The sequence below is a fragment of the Aotus nancymaae genome, unplaced genomic scaffold, assembly GCF_030222135.1.
Source record: "Aotus nancymaae isolate 86718 unplaced genomic scaffold, 86718_ANA_hifiasm-v0.15.2.pri h1tg000020l, whole genome shotgun sequence".
Lineage (NCBI taxonomy): Eukaryota > Metazoa > Chordata > Mammalia > Primates > Aotidae > Aotus > Aotus nancymaae.
In genome coordinates this window covers 41,419,745-41,440,131 of record NW_026988432.1, presented here as the reverse complement: position 1 = coordinate 41,440,131, position 20,387 = coordinate 41,419,745, and the positions used below count along the sequence as shown (strand labels likewise).

Sequence of the window (20,387 nt, the reverse complement as noted above, 5' to 3'; positions counted from 1 at the left end):
TCCAAATCAAAATTGCTTTAATCTGAATAGGGCCAGGCCACACTTTTTTTCATGTTTTTTTGTTTTGTTCGTTTTCCAGACTTTTTGAAAAGGCCTTTAGAGAGTTATGTGAAAAAACTAAAAGTACCAGTTCATGTAATTCGAATGGAACAACGTTCTGGATTGATCAGAGCTAGATTAAAAGGAGCTGCTGTTTCTAAGGGCCAAGTGATCACCTTCCTGGATGCTCATTGTGAGTGTACAGTGGGATGGCTGGAACCTCTCTTGGCCAGGATCAAACATGACAGGTAATTTTCTGGTGTCTGTAAGTTTGTTTTTAGTACTTTTGTCCTAAACTATATGGTGAGTTGCCAAATTTTATATTTTTAAATAAATATAATTTCCTCCCAAGTTTGCTTTAAAATATCTGTGAAGAGGACTCTAAAGAAAATATCCAGAAGACCACATTCTGAAACCTGGCAGGAATGTTTGCAAACTGTCTTGCTAATGGGGATGGATTAAGAAGCATGTGGTTGGAATGTATACTATATGATCTGTTCACCAAACTGGAGCAGAACAGATGGAGGGTGAACTCAGAGAAGATAGCGTAAAACCCTTCACTTGTCCTTGCTCTCTAAAGCTAACACTGGAGCAGGCAGGTCTTCTCTCAGCCTGTGGTGCAGCAAGAAGTAGAAGAGAATGGAGAGAAACATATCGTGTCCTGAAATGCTTAATTTTATATGGAAAGCACCATAATCTTGGATAATACAGGAAGAACATTGGTGTAATGAACACCTGTCGTAGTTTTTCATGTTACACATTTTTTGAAGAATTATCTATTGCTTGGCCCTGGCTTAGTTCTTGTGCATCAGGAGAGAACCTAACTTCCTTCTGCTAATGTTGGTTGAATTTCTGCTTGTCATTATAATTTGAAGTAGAGGCTGTCCATGTTAACATTCAAGTGTAGATTTTAGTGGAGTGAACTTTTACTAATCAAGTGCAACACAGAGGGAGCTAAAGCCACAGCATCTATTCTGTTTGTTAGCAAATGCTGGATCTACATTTTTTCCTTTTCAAAGATGAATAAATAGGAAAACTCAGCATTGGGCCAATCAATGGGAAAGTAGAGCAGCTTTAGAAAAAAGAGCAATGACCGGAAGAGTCAAAAGAATAGAACATCTCTGTAAATTGTTTTCTCTGTATAATTGATGACTGTTTTAGAGAATATTTTCTTGCAAGAAGATAATACATAACCCATAGAGAGAAAGCAAGGTGAAGTGATGACAGAAGTATGAAAGAGAGTCAGCTGAAATAGCAACCACAGTGACTTCCAGTTTGGCCTGTATGGTGGATTCAATATTCTGAATAACTTTTCCAACTGAAAATCCTGGATAAAAGGCAAAACAAATTTTAAAAGCATCATTGAGTTGGCACAAAAGTAAGAAATTTGCAGATCTCGAAAAGAAGTGAGAGCAAATATGCAGTCCAGACACTAAAGCCAGATTTCACTGGTAGGGTTTCTGCTGAACTTTGGGGACACTAAACTTCTTCCTTGACAGACAAATAAGATGCAAGGATAGGAGACAAAACCTAGGTCCTGCCTAAGGTGAGAAGGTTAATAGCAAATACCTGTATAAAGCTGGGATCTTGAAATCTGTATTTAGGATAAAGCAAGAATAAAAGACTTTGTAAACAGAATATAGAAAAAGAGGGAACAAACCAAATTTTCTATGAGGCTGGTGTAACTCTGATGTGAAAACCAGAGAAATACTACAAGGAAAATTACAGTGCAAATCTATTCATGAATGCTAGTACAAAAATCTCACAATGCCAGCAAACAGAACCAGCAATATATATGTTTACACACACACATCATGATATCATAACTGCTTGGTTTAGCATAATATTACAAAACTAATTCATTTAATACATCCCATTAATGAATTTTTGAAATTATGATTATAAACTTATTAAACACCTGTGATCACTGCCATAGATACTGAAAAGGGTTCACTAAAATTTAACATGAATTTATTATTAGAAAATACTTAGCAAACTATTATACAGTGGAAGTTTACTAATCCAAGAAAGGTTAGCTTAAAAAAAAGCCTTTGCAAGCAGAAATCATGTTAATGGAGAAATGCTGAAAGCATTTTTTAAAAAGATGTGGAACAAGATGTTAATGCCTTCAGTCACCTGTTAGTATTATTAGAAGTCCTTCTTAGGTTTTGCAGTACTACAATAAAGAACATTTATTTATTGGAAAAAAGGAAAACCATTGTTGTCAATTGTAGATGTGTTTGTGAAGAAAATGAATCTATACATAAAATAATGGAAACATTAAGAGTTTAGCAATGTTGCCAAACACAAGGTTACTATAGAAAAGTTCAGCCTGGTGCAGTGGCTCACACCTGTAGTCTCAGCTCTTTGGGAGACCGAGGTGGACAGATCATTTGAACCCAGGAGTTTGAGACCAGCCTGGCCATCATGGTGAAACCCCATCTCTACTAAAAATTCAAAAAATTAGCCAGGCATGGTGGTGCACGTCTATAGTCCCAACTACCTGGGAGGCTGGGGTGGGAGGATCACTTGAGCCCAGTAAGTCAAGGCTGCAGTGAGCCGAGATTATACCACTACCCTCCAGCCTGGGCAACAGGCTGGACTCCATCTCCCAAAAAAAGAAAGAAAAGTTTATTTCACAGCAACAAGGAATACTTAGAAAATACAATGTAAAATGGGGAGGAAGGCAGGAAATCACACTGCCATGTGTGTACTTATGCAACAATCTTGCATGTTCTTCACATGTACCCCAAAACCTAAAATGCAATACAAAAAAAAGAAAATACATCATTCGTAATAGCAATGGAAGTCATAGACTACACATAGGAATATTCAAAAGATTTACTGAAATTTACAAAAAAAATCTCAAAAGAGAGGTGACATTCATATATAGGAAAGTCAATATCATGAGAGTATCAGTTCTACCCAAATTCATATTTAAATGCAGTTCATTTCCAATTGAAATCTCAACAGAATTTTCTTTGAGAAACTGAAAAGGCTGATTTTAGCACTGATATGGAACTATAAAAGGAAAACAAAAAGTAGTTGGCATGCTTCTGAGGAAGAATCAAGCCTAAGGGGGCTTGCCCTAATAGGCGTCAAGACTTATTTTAAAGCTGTGTTAATTACAGCAGTGGTATATTAATGCAGGAATTCACAAATAGACTAATGAAACAGGGTAGGGTCTAGAAACCAGCCCATTTTTAAAATGTAATCTTGATTTATGACAGAGCAGGCACTCATAGTTACAGCAGAGGAAAAAGGGACCATTATATAATTAGTGCTGGAACAACTGGTTATCTATAGAAGAAATAAGTGAAATTGTATACTTACTGCATATCATAGTTAAAACCAGTCCCTTGAGGGTTAAGGACTTAAATATAAAAAATAAAAATATGCTTCTTTTTAAGACAATATAGGAGTATGAATGAAAGGGGAGGGATTATCAATCAGTAAATAATTATGACGCTAGTTTGATGTGAGATAGAGCATGAGAGTTTTCATCATTGCCTTTAACATTATAGACTATATTTTATTTTAAAAACACTTTAGGCCTAGGTGCGGTGGTTCATGCCTGTAATCCCAGTACTTTGAGAGGCCAAAGTAGGAGGACCCCTTGAGCCTAGGAGTTCGAGACAAGCCTGGGCAACATAGGGAGACCTTGTCTCTACCAAAAAAAAAAAAAAAAAGTTTTTTTTTTTTCAAATTAGTTAAATGTGGTGTTATGCACCTGTGGTCCCAGCTACTCAGGACTCTGAGGTGGGAAGATCACTTGAGGAGGTCAAGGCTGCAGTGAGCCCTGATTGCACTACAGCATTCCAGCCTGGGTGACAGAGGAAAAAAAAAAAGTTAAAGCACTTAGTATACAATTGTTCTATAGTTGGCATTAAACAGGTATGTTTTGAAAGATTTTTAAAATTGCTCTTATGACATCAGGAAAACAGTGGTGTGTCCTATCATCGATGTGATCAGCGATGATACTTTTGAGTACATGGCAGGCTCTGATATGACCTATGGCGGGTTCAACTGGAAGCTCAATTTTCGCTGGTATCCTGTTCCCCAAAGAGAAATGGACAGAAGGAAAGGTGATCGGACTCTTCCTGTCAGGTAATTATGGGAATCATATCAAATGGATAAGTGTATTTTGAGAAACATGAAGCATTCATATATCTTATGGTAGGTTAAGAACCATCTTTCACATATATAAGTGTTTTAAAGAAGGATTTCTCCTGTAATAAAATTAGAAATTTTTATTTATTCTATAAATCTTCTATACATGAGAAATGATGACATGCATGTTTTTTCATTCCTTTATGAACATTTTGCAAATGTATAAGTCAGATCTGTGCTTTAGTTCATTTGTTAAGGATAATAAATCTTAGCTCAATTAATTGTGTCAGTATGTTAAAATATTGCCTAAAACTGGGTCCTTGCATTATAATGTGTGATTTTAAATTCAGACTTGTACCATCTGGATGACAGTTATTGACTGGTAAAGTTAGAAAAGCTTGTATCAAACATAAAAATAGCTAGAATTGACACAAAGTATAAAAAAGGTATTCATTAACGCATTTATTTTCTCGTTTTTTTTTTTCTCCACTTGGCCACATATAGATTTTTTCTTTCAGGGTGGAATAAAAATCTTCATGCTCTTTTTAGAACATGAAATTGAGACTTTGAGCTCTTCTGAGCCATCCTAGAATTTATCCCAATTGTATCAACCTGCTACTTCTGTATTAAGAGTTTTCAGAGCCAGGCTTCAGCTGTCTTCTGTTTTGGGGCCTCCTGTGTCTGCCTTCCCTTGAATTCAAGTCCAGTTCTGGCAACATTGAAGAGATTTTCCACTGACTGTGTGCTATTTTCCTTAGTCAGCCTGAGTTCTTAGTAGTGCAAGGGACTTTTCTTCTCTTTAGCTGTTAGTGCAATTCACTATTGAAATCAAGGGTTTCTAAACATTTCAAAGATGATGAAGTGTTTTGAAAATCTGGTGAAAGCTATGGGTCTTCTCTAATAGAGAAAAATGCTCACCTACATACAGAAGATTTAGCACACAAAAAACTCAGGTCAAGAAACCCCTGTATTAAATGATAATTCTGAATTTTGGCCTGTTTCTTTTAAACCCTTTTCTCATTCTTTTTTTCATCTAAAATCAAAATAAGTTCAAACCTTTTTTAGAAACCACTATTTCCTCTGGAAAGGCAGTGAGTACATTTTAGGGTTCCAGAGGTGGCCAATTCATCTTAAAATATAATCTTCATGGTATCTTCAGTCCCTGGAACTTAATTATTTTTTCTCCTGGTTGGAGTTCACTTTTTCTCCATACTTACTCTTTATGAAAATCAAATGGACTGATTTAAATCTTCCTTCATTTCTTAATCATTTCTCTGCTTAATTTCACATATCCCCATTCCCTTTGCATACCTGAGCCCATTTTGATGAATTAGGCTCCTCTTTTGCAGAAAATATACCATACAGTCAGGAAGGAATATACTGATTTATTCTATATTTTCTCTTCTCCTTAAAGATTTCTAGTGGGTATTGGGAAAAGACCTCATTGTTTTCATCCTGTTTATCTTCTGTGTTTACGTATTTGCCACCCTTTAGAACCTGACATGGTAACTGTAACCTCAATCTACTTGGTTAATACAGTCAACTGTCTTGAAGTTGCTAGGATCCGTGGAGTGGGTGCACAGTCAGATGGAGAGGATTGTGTGGAATAGCTTTAATTTAAGGAGTTGAGCTCTAAACCCAGTTAGAACCTGAGGACCAAGAAAGATGCTAAAGATACAAAGTGCTGTTAGGACTGTGACAGAGAGGGGTGTCTGAGCAGAAGCATGACACAGCAAGTCTAGCAGTCAGCATGACCACGGTACAGGTCATGTCTGAAAACCAAGTAACACAGCATGAAACACAGAAAGCCCCTGGGGCCTATGAAAGTTTATGAAAAGTGTGAGAATAAGTACTTATTCAGTAGTTATAAATAGTTATGAAACTGCTCTTGAAAACAAAAACTGATTGTAAATTTTAAATTGCTAATGGCATAGCATTATTGAATTTCAGAACACCTACCATGGCAGGAGGCCTTTTTTCAATAGACAGAGATTACTTTCAGGAAATTGGAACATATGATGCTGGAATGGATATTTGGGGAGGAGAAAACCTAGAAATTTCCTTTAGGGTAAGTTCCCTTCAAAAAAATTAATCTTTTATTTAACCTCAAGTATAGATGTGCTTTGATTATTCATGCTATCTTTACATAAAAAATAAAAATTGAATTTAATACAAGTTTAATGTAACTTCAGAACCTTCAGTCCATAAAATGGACTAAAGTATTAATGGTTCATTATAAACTATTGAAGCAAATAATACAGTTACCTTTAAAGTCCAGCTATAAAACTTACACAAGATTTTCTAGTTGTTTTAACTTTTTATTATTTTCAAGGAAGTAATTTAAGCTCAAAAAAATAATATGTGGTTTGAATATGCTACTTTGGTACTTTGCTCTTAAAAACATAAATTTCACATTTTGTAATATGCTTTTTGTTTCTAGTGTGAAATTGTTTTTTTAATATAAAACCTAGTTACTTTACCAGCTTTATATTTTTCAGTAAAAAGAAAAATGCAAAAATTCTAAAATGACTCTAATTTAATTTAACCCAGTCTGCATATAAAGTCTTTGCATTTCATGTTCACTAGAATCAATATATCGTTTAAATGGCATTGCATACTTTTGAAAATAACCAACTTTGGAGACATAGCTTATTAAAGTGGAAATCACATTGACATGTACTGTAATCTAAACCAGCGAGCTCACTTAATTCCCAATGAATCACTTTGTACTGTAATCTAAACCAGAGAGCTCACTTAATTCCCAATGAATCACTTTGCCTTCTTGTCAAAGAGAGGGTTGGACTCCAGATCATCTTGGAGATCCTGTTCAGCTCTAACACTTTATGTTCCTGGGAAAACTTGAAGGTAGGAACACTGAATATTTAACAAAATCAGAACTTTCCAAACTGTTATTTTAATTGTAAAGAGTTACAAGATTTTTAACTAGTAGGGGTGGGGGAATGCATTTTGAAAGGAACAGAAGGATTTCATTAAATTAATGACGTAAGCCCCATAATTGATCATCTTTATTTTGCCCCTTTTTTTGTTTTTATTCCAACAAAGACAACAAAACATGCTTTTATTATCTCACTGAAGAATTTACGATGGATCTAGTTTAGATTCCTAGGTTCTGTTTCACGCACAGGCAGTGACACAGATTTGGAGAGGGGTGAACTGATGAGAATCTGGCTGGATACTCCATGGTCAGGTTTGGTTTGGTTGTTGTTTTTAACCATGACCACATTAATAAATACTTTATACACTATGCACACACACAACATAAAATTTAAACATTTTGTGAAACAGTATGTCCTTGTTAACAAGTACAGGTTGCAATTCATCAGTTTGAATTTATGATTCTCTTAGGAATCATGGCCTGCAGTTAGAAAAATACTGCTTGCTCTAGATCTCGTGTCGTTTCTGTATTTAGCCTTTAACTTATGTTTTCTTTATTTTAATCTTCAACTTTTAGTTTGATCAGAGCCCAGAATTAGAGACATTTCTTTTGAGGAAGCACTGGCTTTGTAACCAAACCGTACAGCAGGAGCCCACCATGTGCCCCTCATTCTGTGAAATTCCAACTGTGGAACCCAATAGATGTCAACACTTTTTTTTAAACTATCAATGTCATATATGGTCTTCTTTGCTGTTATTTTCAGATTTGGTAGTATGGAGGTACTTTGGAGGCTTTTTACCAGTAACTACAGTAGGTTCCATTTAAGTTTAAACAAAAGCCAGATCCCTATTTAATTGAAAAGAAAAATGCCATTGGAAAACTATGGTGAACATTTCCTGATTACCCAGCTACGTCTTACGTAGTCATCTCTGCTGTTTTCAGATTTGGCAGTGTGGTGGAACTTTGGAAATTGTTACATGCTCACATGTTGGACACGTGTTTCGGAAAGCTACACCTTACACGTTTCCAGGAGGTACAGGGCAGATTATCAATAAAAATAACAGACGACTTGCAGAAGTGTGGATGGATGAATTCAAGAATTTCTTCTATATAATTTCTCCAGGTTAGCATTGTTTTGGATTAGAAATACAGGACTGTACCTTTCTTGACCCTGATCCTGGAGGAGAAATAAGAAGGGTAAAAGTGAAGCTTTGAGCAGAGGTGAACACCTACCTCATAAGGTCATTGTAAGGAATAAATGAACTCATACACAGTATAGAAAGTGCTTGGCAGAATGCCTAGAATAATATATAATTAGCAGTAATAAATTATCCAGGTCAGTATTGCTAGCCCAGGTTTTACAGATACTCTATTTTTTTTAACCTAACTGCAACATTTAATATTTATTCCTGTGAAGTTTCATCTTATTAAATTTTCAGCCATTTTTCTAGCTTGTGTGACTTTCATGATTGTTGGAGTTTTCATTCAACATAACAAAACTGCTATTTTTTGCAGTGGGTCATGAGTATTCTCTATAAGCAGGCCTTCATAGGAGGCGTTCGCCAAGTATCACAAGGCCACTGAGAGCCCAAAACATGCCACAAAGGCCTTCTCTCCAGGAACTTTTTTCTGCTATTCAAACTTTTGTAGGAACAGTTGTTCCATCAGCTGTAAGTTTGCCTGACATTGTTACTAGTCCATCTTATTTTTTAGTTACTGCAAGACTGTCAAGTGGCAGGGTTCACAATTCTGTGAGTTGTGTGAGAGAAGCCTGACTGCAAACAATAGCTCTGTTTAATATTTGAGCAAAATAGATCTTGATGGTTTTGTTTGTGCCTTAACATATATTGATGTTTACTGATCTCATATCACTTATATTTCATTCTCACATAAATGTAATCTGGCTCATTAGATTCAATATATAGATGTGTGTTACCTAAAACAACATTAATAATTCAGTCAATTATTTCTTTCAACAGGTGTTACAAAGGTAGATTATGGAGATATATCATCAAGAGTTGGTCTAAGACACAAACTACAATGCAAACCTTTTTCTTGGTACCTAGAAAATATTTACCCTGATTCTCAAATTCCACGTCACTATTTCTCATTAGGAGAGGTAAGAAATATATATATATTCTGTGTGGTTATTATGTTCTTACTTTTTTTATTAAAAGAAAACAACAGAAATTAAACTTCTAACAAGGAAAGTACTTTCATATTAAAATTATATAGTAACTTTAAGTGTGGGGAAGTTTTTGTTAGTTGACAGAATCTACCTCATAACTTGAAGTCTTACTAATTTTTTTCATGTTATATTTTATTAAAGTAAGAATGTTCTACCCCTGAGCTTTCACAGCTGGACTCTTATTACAATGTAGCAGTATCTTTGGTAGGCTTATTATTTTAACAGATTAACCCATTTAGTTCAGATGATATACTCCTAAAGCTAATGTCTTGATGTTAAGGAGCCTGAATCAAAGCTCGAGGAACTACAAAGTCAAGATAAACTATAAAGGAATGATAAGGAAATGTGAAAGGCCATTTATATTAAATTGTATTTCAGCACATGTTTATTTTACTTTGGGAGTTGTAAATCTCTCTTGTTTGGTCAGTGAAGTTTGAAATAATGTTGGTAAACATGTTTGTTTCTGGATGATGCCTTCAATTATTTTTCTTAGAATTCAGCAGCAAATTTTATTGAAACCTTAAAAAATGTGCTTATTAATGCTTATAATTGGTTAACACAAATTATTTGTGCTTTGGAGTTTAGGTCTTTTATCCCTAGGGTGCCCATGTTGTAGGAGGATCTAACTACCATGGTGGTCATAGGAACTATTTTTTATGCTCTGTTTCACCCTATTCGTATAATGTAAGCTGCCATCCATTCTTCCTCCCAGCCAAACTTCTGCTTCATGTGTAGGAGTCCAAATAGGTCCTTGCCTTTAGTCCAAGGTCCTTTTTTTTTTATTCAGAATATTCAGTCTGTAAGTCAGAATTCTCCCAGAAGCCTGAGACCTTCCCTCTCTTGGAAGAAGACACAGCTGTCTTCACCTCTAGCCTTAGTACATCCATGTTCCTCCCTTCAGTTCCCAGGAAACAAAAGCCATTTGTTAATTCAGTTTCTTCTCTTCTTTTGACTTCTTAGTTGTCATTCTTGTGTTTTTGTTTTCATGTTTGCCCTAGACATTTTAATATGTGTCCTTGAATTATTATAGCCTACCTTAATTTATACTTTACCAATTTGCAACTCTATCGATTATTCCCCTAGTTTTGAAGAAGTGTTGAACTGCTTTGTCCTATGTAGAAACAGTGCTTTTCCTTCTGTTCATTATCATATAATATGTCAAGCTTTGGGACCAGAAAGATTCCTAAGTATCCTTTCTTAATAATCTTCAAACTCTCCAAGATCCTTTTTTTTTGTTGTTAAATCTAGGGAGTGATTTTCAGCACAGTTCAGTAGTGGATTATAAAACAATTTAGCTGTTTATGACCACTAGTTTTTTGTAGTCTAGAAATGAATATATTAAAATGTACTGCTTGTAATAAAAGAATTTTATTTTTACTGAGTCATGATGTAAAATATATTTCTTAAAATGAGTTGTGATCAAAAAAAGTTTGAAAGATACTGTCTTTTTAATAAAGAGTATATGACAGTTCTCTTCTGAATAGCCTCATATTCATGTTTGTAGAATTTACTATCAGATTTTTTTTTTTATCTCTTTAGTAGCCCCTTCTTTTATTGTCTGCCTTTCTAGTAATAGATACATAGCCTTTTCTATATCCCATGGCTTCCTCCCCAGAGAACATATGACTTCCTCCTTGTAATAATACCCTTGGCTCAAACTCCTTTGCTTAGAATTTGACACATTTTTTTCCTGAGACAGTCTTAGCAGTTAAGATGGCCTTTTTTGTACATAAGTTCTTGTAATAAAGATGTATCCATCCTTCTTTTCACTCTGTAATCACTTTACTTAAAGGCTCTAGAAGGGAAAGGAAAAGTTATTTTAGGAGCACAGGCACAGGATCCTCTCTGCCACAGATTAGCACACTACAGCCTGCAGGCCAAATCCAGGCAGCTGCCTGTTTTTGTAAATAAACTTTGATTGGAACATGGCCACACCCATGTGTTTACTTACTACCCTTGGCTATTTTTGCATTACAACAGCAGAGTTGAGTAGTTGCTACAGAGATGGATGGCGACTGCACCTAAGCCTGAAATATTTACTCTCTAGCCCTTTAAGAAAATGTTTACTGACCCTAAGGATATGCAGCCAGGAGCAATCACTGACAGCCTTCCTTATCCTCACAGCCCTGTTCTTCCAGCTTGTGTTTGATCATCTGGGGACTTGATAGTGATATTTTCTCCAGATAGACCTAACATTTAACTTCTCTTGCTTCCTTCCTCCTTCCTATCCTATAAGTCTAAATAATATTCTTTTCCCCCCTTTCCTTCTGCCTAAAAATTGATTTCCACTAAGCTGATGCACCTGGAGATAAGCTGTGTACTGTGGAGTCTGATTTTCCCTATTCTGTTTGTAGTAATATGTTTCCTAAACAGACTGCACCATCTGCAATTGTGGATCTGTAAAATCTGTATATATATATATATTTAAAAAAGACTTCTTTGCAAGTCTTTGTGAACTTGTAATTATAAGATGGCTTTTAGAAAAAAATATGGCCAAGTAGGGGGAAAAAACCCAAACTTTTTGTGATAGAAATCAATAGAAGAACAAGCTTTCCTTTTATAAGTTATAGCAGCAAAATAAAGATTAGTGTGAACAGGACTACAACCAGGCCTATCCAGGATTAAATCTCAGGAAAAGTGGCTCCCACTCTGAAGAAGGCTGTCACTTCAGTTCTTTCATTCATTCAACACATCACTATAGTACCTAGTATATGACAAGTACTATTTTAAGTACTAGGAATACAGCAATAAGTAAAACAAACATCCTGCTCTTGTTGATCTTACAGTCCATGAGTAAGCCAGATTATGAAAGGCACACAATGTGTCAGGTGGTGATAAGGGCAGAAGGGATAGAGAATGACTGACTAGTGAGCATGGGTAGTAGTGCTGTTTTATTTAAGGAAGTTGAAAGAGTAAGGAAGTTGAAAGAGTCCTCTCAAGGTGATTTTGTGCAGTGATCTGAAGGAAGCGAATGAGCAGATCATATGAATTTTTAGGGAAAGAGTGTTCTGGGCACAGGGAAGAACAAATATAAAGGTTTCTAAGATGATGATGTACTTTGCGTGTTCCGGAAACAGCAGGGAGACCAGTTGTCTGGAATAGAGTGAACAAGGTGGAGAGTAGTAGAAGTTAAGGTCAAATACATAGTGAGGATCACATCATATAAAGCTTATAGGTTATAGTGAGAACTTGGCATTTTGCATTTTATTCTGAGTCAAATGGAAGCCATAGAGAGATACCAGCAAAATTCCATTAGAAAAGGATCAGATTGTCTGCTATGTGGAGAAAAACTCTATGGAAACAGGAGTAGAGGTGTGCGTTGTTGAAAGGAAGAGAGTGAAGGATTATGTCAGGTTTCTGTCAAGCTTGAGACACTGACTCTAGAGTTGCCATTACTGAGATGGAAAAGCCTACAGGAAGAGCAGATGCTGGCGGGATTCAACGGTGTAGTTTGGGACATATTAAATTTGAGATCCAGTGAACATGTAAATAGGTCTTTACATTTAAGAATATTCCATTTGGGGGCGAGGTTGTGATAAGAGATGTAAGCTTAAAGGTTGACAGCATATTGATGATGTTTAAAGCCACAAAGCTGTATGAGGTCACCTGAGGATGAGAAAATGTAACTATGAGAGGGAAGACCGAGGACAATGCTAGAGAGAACGCCACAGTTTAGAAATCACAGAGATGAGAAGGAATCCGCAAAAAAGATTGAGAAGGAGTAGGGAGTGAAATAGGAGAACCTAGAGAGTGGTGTCTCCAAGACTAAGGGAAAGACGTGTTTCAGGAAAGAAGTGATCAGCTATATAGAATACTGCAAAGAAGTTGAGGAAGATGAGTACTTAGAATTGGTTATTGCATTTGGCTAGGGTCATATTGTCAGTAGCCTGTCTCACAGTGTCGAGAGAGTTCCCATGGACATTGTTAAAAACCCTAATGTTTTCAAGAGAGAATGGAAGAAGAAGCATAGATAAATGTGTACAAGTCTTGCAAGGAATTTTGTTGTAAAAGAGAGAAGAGAAATGGGTAGTAGCTGGAGGAGAATATGGGATTAAAGGGGTTTTTATTTATTAAGATAAAACTGTGCTGATATGAGGAACCCAAAAGAGAAAATTTAAGGATGCAAAACAAAGAGCCAACTTAACACCCATTAGGATGGCCACCATCAAAAAAACAGACAATGACACATGTTGGCAAGGATATTGAAAAATTGGAACCCTTGTGCATTGTTAGAGGGAATATAAAATGGTAAAACTGCTGTTTAAAAACAGTATGGAGGTTTCTCAAAAAATGCTCAAAAAATAGAACTACGATATAATCCAGCAATTCCACATCAGGGAATATATCCAGAGGAAATGAACACAGGGTTTGAAGAGTTATTTGTACATATATGTTTATAACAGCACTATTCACAATAGCCAAGAAGTGGAAGCAGCCCACATGTCTGTTCATTCTGGCCCAGCTAGCAATGCCTAGCTAGGCATTGTCCAAAATTGGGTCAGTTCAAAGGAAAAAACAACTCCTCATTCTTGGTTCTAAAGACAAGCTACGGAGTTACTGCTATAAATCTTGATACAATGTACAATGGAATATTATTCAGCCTTAAAAAGGAAGGAAATTCTGATATATGCTACAAAAAACATGTATGAACCTTGAGGACATTACATTAAGCATAATAAAACTGTCACCAAAAGAGAAATAGTGTATGATTCCCCTTATATGAGGCACCTAGAATAGTCAAACTCATAGAAACAGAAAGTAGAATGGTGGTTACCGGTGCTGAGAGAAGGAGGTAAAAAAGAATTACTTCATGGGTATAGATTCACATTTGCAAGATGAAAAAGTACTGGAGATTGTTTTCACAACAGTGTGAATATACTTAACACTACTAAACTGTACACTTGAAAAGAGTTTAAATGGTAAATTTTATGTGTTTCTGTAGCAGAATAAAAAGAAAGGAGGGATCTGTTATAGGAGTCATGTATTTGGGTGGATAGGAGATGAAATCTGTGTACAAGTAGAGGGTGTCAGTTCGGGGTGGGAAGAAGAGAGATCATCTCTTGTCATAGCGAGGAATGTAGAGGGAATGGAAACAAGTGCAGGGCAGCTGTAGGTTTGGTGGTGCAAGTCAGCAGTCTGTGGTGGGAGTGTGAGGAACTTCTCTTCTGGTGGCTTGTTTCCCCAGTTAAACACAAGTTCATGGGCTGAGAGTGAAGAAGGTGTTGGTGAGGGGGAATTGGGGAAAGAGAATAGGAATGTAAAATAGAAATGTAAGATGAGGGAATGCAAGTAGATCACCGAAGAAAACCAGACGGTGGTGAGTTGGTGAAGCCATCTGGCCTGGTGTTTTCTCCAGTGCCAGGGCAGGCACAGACTTCCGCATTTGTCCTTAACAGTTACTAAGGCTACTTCAGGATTGACTTGAGCTCCCTACCTCTGAACTTTATTGTGATTTAGGGAATTTGTTTTCACACAAGTGAGGGCTCCATTGAGTTTCTTGAGCCTTTCATTCTCACCAATGCCTCATTAATGGAAATGTTTTCCTTTGCTGTAGCCTTGTACTAGTCAAAGCCAGCCCAGGGTGAGTGGTGCACCAAGGAAAAATTTATAGCAGTCACTGCAGCTTGTCTTTAGAAGCAAAAAATTAGGGGCTGTTTTTTTCCTTTGCGCTGACCCAATTTTGGACAACGCCTAGGCATTGTTAGCTGGGCTAGAGTTTAGGCGTGCGACAAAGAAACACTTGTCTGCCCCATGGCAGATGACTGCCAAGGCAAGCTTGCGTCTTACCTGTCTCTTGCCAGCTGGCTTCTGGGCAAGTCACAGCGTTTACCCTCTGTGGCCTGCTTGTTATCGCCTTATTAACTTAGCAGCTGGTCTTAAGCCTTGCACGCCCTTAATACCAGGCCACATCCTACAGGTTAAAGGTCTCATTTCTAGGTTGGAGGGCATTCTTAAGTACCCACCATCATGCAGTCAGGGATCTTATGCTTCTGATCACAGCTTCACCTTTCTTTGCTAGCAATAGGAATTTAGCCTTTCATAGATCTCTTGTCATGCTTCAAGGGTCCAGGGAAACCTGAAATTATGGGATTTTTGAGCAGAAAGGGAAATCAGAAAGTATAAATATGACTAGGGTTATAGATACAATTTAGAGCATCTGGCTTCAGCTAACTCTGACTTTCATAGTTCCTGTAGGACCAGAATAAATGTGTTTTGTTGTGGTATCTGATAGTTGTCAACCCAGGAGCTGAGTATTCTAAACAACAACAAAAAGTAAACAATCTAGACCTTTACTGGTTTAGTCAGTTTTAGGGGCTGACCAATTGCTTTTCCAGGCAATCTAATAATCCTAACGTTTACTGAGCATGTACTTTATGTCAAGCACAGATCTGAATGCTTTATGAATATTAACTCATCCGCACATCAGCACTATAGGATTGTGCTGTTATTCCCACTTCACAGATAAGTAAATTGAGACACAATTAAATGGTTTAGAAAACATGGCTAACCTCACAGCCATCTTGTTTGAGAGCCTGTGCAGTTAATCCCTAATGTCCATATTCTTTCTCAAATCTAACCAATATTTCCCTTGGAGCAGAGAATGGATAAGTGAATCCATATTCACTAATACTAGATTGTAAAAATGCTTTAACAAAGCTCTTACACTGTCCACCCTAATGGTGATACTGATTCTGGAGGAGACTAATAGAAACTAAGAAACTTAAGCTCTAACCTCTTGCCCATTTCCCAAGAATGAGTGCATTCACAATTCCTAATGTCAAAAATAGTATTTTTAAAGTGACAGTCAGGTACAGCTAAGTTGCTGCTTCCAAAAGGGAGTGAAGAGTTGCTGGATCTGTGGATAAGGGAAAGAAAACCAACGGTTACTGTGTGCCTACTACATGTCTGTCCCTGCTAGAGCCTCTGTATGTATTATCTCATTTAGAGCACTTAACAAACCTGAGAGAGAGAGATTTATCCCTGCTTTACCGATGGGAAAGTCAGGGTTCTTATAGCAGTGTTTTCAATTCTGTGTTGTAAATAATACTGATTTCTGATGTCCTGAAGATGCTCAATTAGAAAGGTGAGGTACTGGGGAGAAGGAGGTAGATTTTGAGGCCAAAATGTTTGGGCAGTGCTAATTTATACCCCACTTCTACCAAGAGTCATGTATTTTTTTTAAATTGTACTTCAGGTTCTGGGATACATGTGCAGATCATGCAGGAGTGTTGCACAGGTACATACATGGCAAGGTGGTTTGCTGCCTCCATGCCCCCAAGTCATGGTATATTAAAAGGCTTTGAGAAGTCCTTCAAAAAAGAAACCTATTTAAATTAATTTAACTAGTATTTCCCAAACATACCTGATCATAAAACACCTTTAGTGGGGCACCTTGCAAAATGCTGTTGTTCAGATCATGGTTTTTGAAATCACAATCTTAGAGTAAATAACTTGCCTAAGGTCTCATGGCTAGTCAGGAATGAAGCCCTGTCTGCATGTCCCCACAACCTAAACTCTCACTCCTACAGACACTTTGAAAGTATGGATATTCACACACTGTGAGTCAGACATTGCTATGATTCAAGTAGAAAAGTTTCTGCTTCTAACAGGTCTTCACCCGTTATATTTTCAGTCTGTATATCATTTCTAGATTTTTTTGCCTTGACTCAGTGGCGTTCCTGGCAACATAAGGAAAGATGTGTTAATCAGCCATAAACAATTCCTATGAAGAGGACCATTCACCCACTGCTCTTTCCCCTTGAAATCACTTAGCTCTCCCAGGATTTACACTGTTTCAGAAAGTACAGACTACACTTGGGCACTTTGCACATGGCTTTCATAGGGTGGCCAAGGGTGAGAACTTGGGTTTATTAGCATGTTGTGCAATATTTCCCATCATTGACAAGTAGCTCCTCACAAATGGTGGAATATTTTTCTCCTATGTGTCAGCATCTAGACCTGCACCTCCAATGTGTTGGCTACACTGAATGTAATTAAAACTAGGCCACGCATGGTTGATCACTTGAGATCAGGAGTTCGAGACCAGCCTGGCCAACATGCTGAAACCCTGTCTCTACTAAAAATTACAAAAAATTAGCTGGATGTGGTTCTACCCACCTGTAGTCCTAGCTACTTGGGAGGCCCGAGAATTGCTTGAACCCTGGGGGTGGAAGTTCCAGTGAGCCAAGATCATGCCACTGCATTCCAGCCTGGACAACAGAGCAAAAGACTGTTTCAAAAAATAAAATAAAGGAAAATAAATTTAATTAAAATTAAATAGAATTTAAAGGTCAGTTCTTCAGTCACAATAGCCACATTTAAAGTGCTCAGTGCTATACATGACTAGTGGCTACTATATTAGCACAAATATAGACATTTCCAACATCTCAGAAAGTTCTACTTAATGGTGCTGGAGACATTAACACTGCTGTTTTAAAACAGCCAACACGGGAGGTCATCCAGCTGTTTGTATCATGTACTGCTACCCTGTCATTTCACCCATTTCTCCTTCTCAGGTCTTAAGTTGAGGTGGCCATATTTGCCTTGTCAAATCTAGTGTTTTCAAATGTTGTAACTAATGTATGCCCCCTCTAATTCTCTCTACTCTGAAATAATTTAGAATTAACGTAATTCACAGGGATGTACCGTATCAAATTCCCCAGCCACCCTGTCAATAAATAACTTCCTACTTTGTTAAGAACATCAGGACCATATTGATACTCAGGAGTATCTACTTCAACCAAGAAAAGCTCCCTTCTTTTCCCATATGAAATCCGCCTTTTATTTAAGGGTTCCTGATAATTTAGAATCTCAGTTGCCATTAGATGTCCTGATGACTACCGAATATGTTATCAAGCAAGGCTTATTTCTTGCTTTTCTCTTTCCAAGAGAGTCATCAAGAGGTAACTTGAAAGGAGTGATCTACAAGGAATTGGTAGTATAATAAGACCACTGAGCAGTTAGCTGTACACTGTGTGTACACCAAGAGATGGGATAAAATCCTCTGAAGAGTGGGAGAATACAGAAAGAATCTGGACCATTCGATCCTTAGATTGAACTTCAAAATGCCTTTTATCAGAAGGTTCTCACTCATTTTTAGAAGTCCAACAAAAAAGACATTTGCCTAGAACATCCTTACAAGCCAGTCCTCAATTCTTCAATGTATTTTCTCTTCCTTCTATATTTTCCAAATTCTACTGTTGTAAATTTTTTTTCAAATGTCAGATTTTGAATATCCAACCCAAATACCTATTTTCATCCCAATGTAAACATTGAAACAAGTATGTGTTTCACCATTTCTGCCCTCCACATCTCACTAGAAAGTTGGTAATTGGTTATATAGCCTTATAGCTATCTGGAATTAAAATTTTGAACATTTGATTCAGCATCCATAGAAAATGTTTGTTCCTCATTTTCATCTCCTCGAAAGGCTCTTCAAATTTAACTCCCAGCAAACAAATCTGTTAGATGGTCCTCTCCTTCCTAGGATCTTAAAGGATGAAACTTATCCCCGAGTCATCCTAGTTTTCCATGCCCTTGAGATAACATCTTACACACCCCATAGATGACGTAGTCCATGTGTATCACTACACAGCAAAGAAGAATATTCTCTGAGAACTATTCTCTAGCTAGGCAGTATATAGAAAAACCCACCTGGTGAGCAGATGTCCCTTCAACTACAAAGAAGCCACATATTTGTTGAGCCAAACAGAATCCTCTGCCCTCTAATGTAAAATTCACTTAGGGACTCAAACATCATAGCTGCACTCTTCAGAAGTGTAATCTCCAGTTTTCCCCTGTACATTGGAGGAGTGCCTCCAGGCCCTACCAGGAGCCTGAATCTGGGTCTCTGACCACACCAACCACCTCCCCTGGGCCTCACCACATGCTTTTGATACAGTTCTGTTGCTCTTTACTCTAACAGCTGATGGGAAACAGTGGTTTCCAGTCCTTGGAGAAACTCCACTTTCGACATCTAGTGATCAGTAATAATCACAAGGGATAAAGGCCCAGATCTCGCATGTTGGGAATTCGTTGTAGGAATTTTGTAAGGATTGTATAAGCTGTTAATGTACGAATCTCTTACAACAGTGCCTAGTGCAGAAGCACAATGAATTTACTATAATTTATTAGCAGGATCACGTATAGAAACAAATTAGCCTAGTTTATTTATTATAAGATACTTAGAAGGTGATAGGGAACCCTATTAAATTTCAGGATAATTGCATTTTTTTTTCCAAGGTAGCTGTGTGTGTATTTTTTAAAAATCAGAATGGTATGCAGCATGTACCATCTGCTAACCTTAATGTTTTTATAGGAAGGCTTCTTTTTAAATTAATATTTGAAATACCACTCATATCCAGGAGACATCAAGAAATGTACTCAGAATGAGTATTTTGACTGGTGGATAGCTAAATGGTGGGAAGTGGCAGTACTTGGTTCTGTCAGCAAGGCATCGTTTTTGTTTTGTTTTTTGTATTATACTTCTTAAGTTCTGGGATACGTGTCCAGAACATGCAGGTTTGTTACATAGGTATACATGTGTCATGGTGGTTTGCCACACCCGTCAACCCATCATCTGCATTAGCTATTTCTCTTAATGTTATCCCTCCCCTAGTCCCCCACTCCCTGACAGGCCCCAGTGTGTGATGTTCCCCTCCCTGTGTCCATGTGTCCTCACTGTTCAACTCCACTTATGAGTTAGAACATGTGGTGTTTGATTTTCTGTTCTTGTGTTAGTTTGCCGAGAATGATGGCTTCCAGCTTCATCCATCTCCCTGCAAAGGAAATGAATTTATCCTTTTTTTATAATTGCATAGTATTCCATGGTATATATGTGCCACATTTGCTTTATCCAGTCTATAATTGTTGGGCATTTGGGTTGGTTCAAAGTCTTTGCTATTGTGAACAGTGCTACAATAAACATATGTGTGCATGTGTCTTTATAGTAGAATAATTTATAATCCTTTGGGTATATACCCAGTAATGGGATTGCTGGGTTAAATGGTATTTCTGGTTCTAGATCTTTGAGGAATTGCCATACTGTCTTCTACAATGGTTGAACTAATTTTCACTCCCACCAACAATGTAAAAGCATTCCTATTTATCCATGTCCTTTCCAGTATCTGTTGTTTCCTGGCTTTTTAATGATTG

At 37.2% G+C, this 20,387-nt stretch overlaps 1 protein-coding gene across 7 annotated transcripts in view; it reads left to right on the top strand.

The window, feature by feature from the left end:
* Window positions 1–20,387, top strand: part of GALNT1 (polypeptide N-acetylgalactosaminyltransferase 1) — a 130,625-nt gene that overhangs the window by 88,983 nt on the left and 21,255 nt on the right. For all 7 annotated transcript variants that reach the window (XM_064379267.1, XM_064379268.1, XM_064379269.1 and 4 more), the window contains 5 exons: window positions 80–287; window positions 3,976–4,146; window positions 6,100–6,217; window positions 7,988–8,168; window positions 9,025–9,164. In XM_064379267.1, the coding sequence (XP_064235337.1) occupies window positions 80–287; window positions 3,976–4,146; window positions 6,100–6,217; window positions 7,988–8,168; window positions 9,025–9,164 (818 nt within the window). The remainder of the gene's footprint in view (window positions 1–79; window positions 288–3,975; window positions 4,147–6,099; window positions 6,218–7,987; window positions 8,169–9,024; window positions 9,165–20,387) is intronic.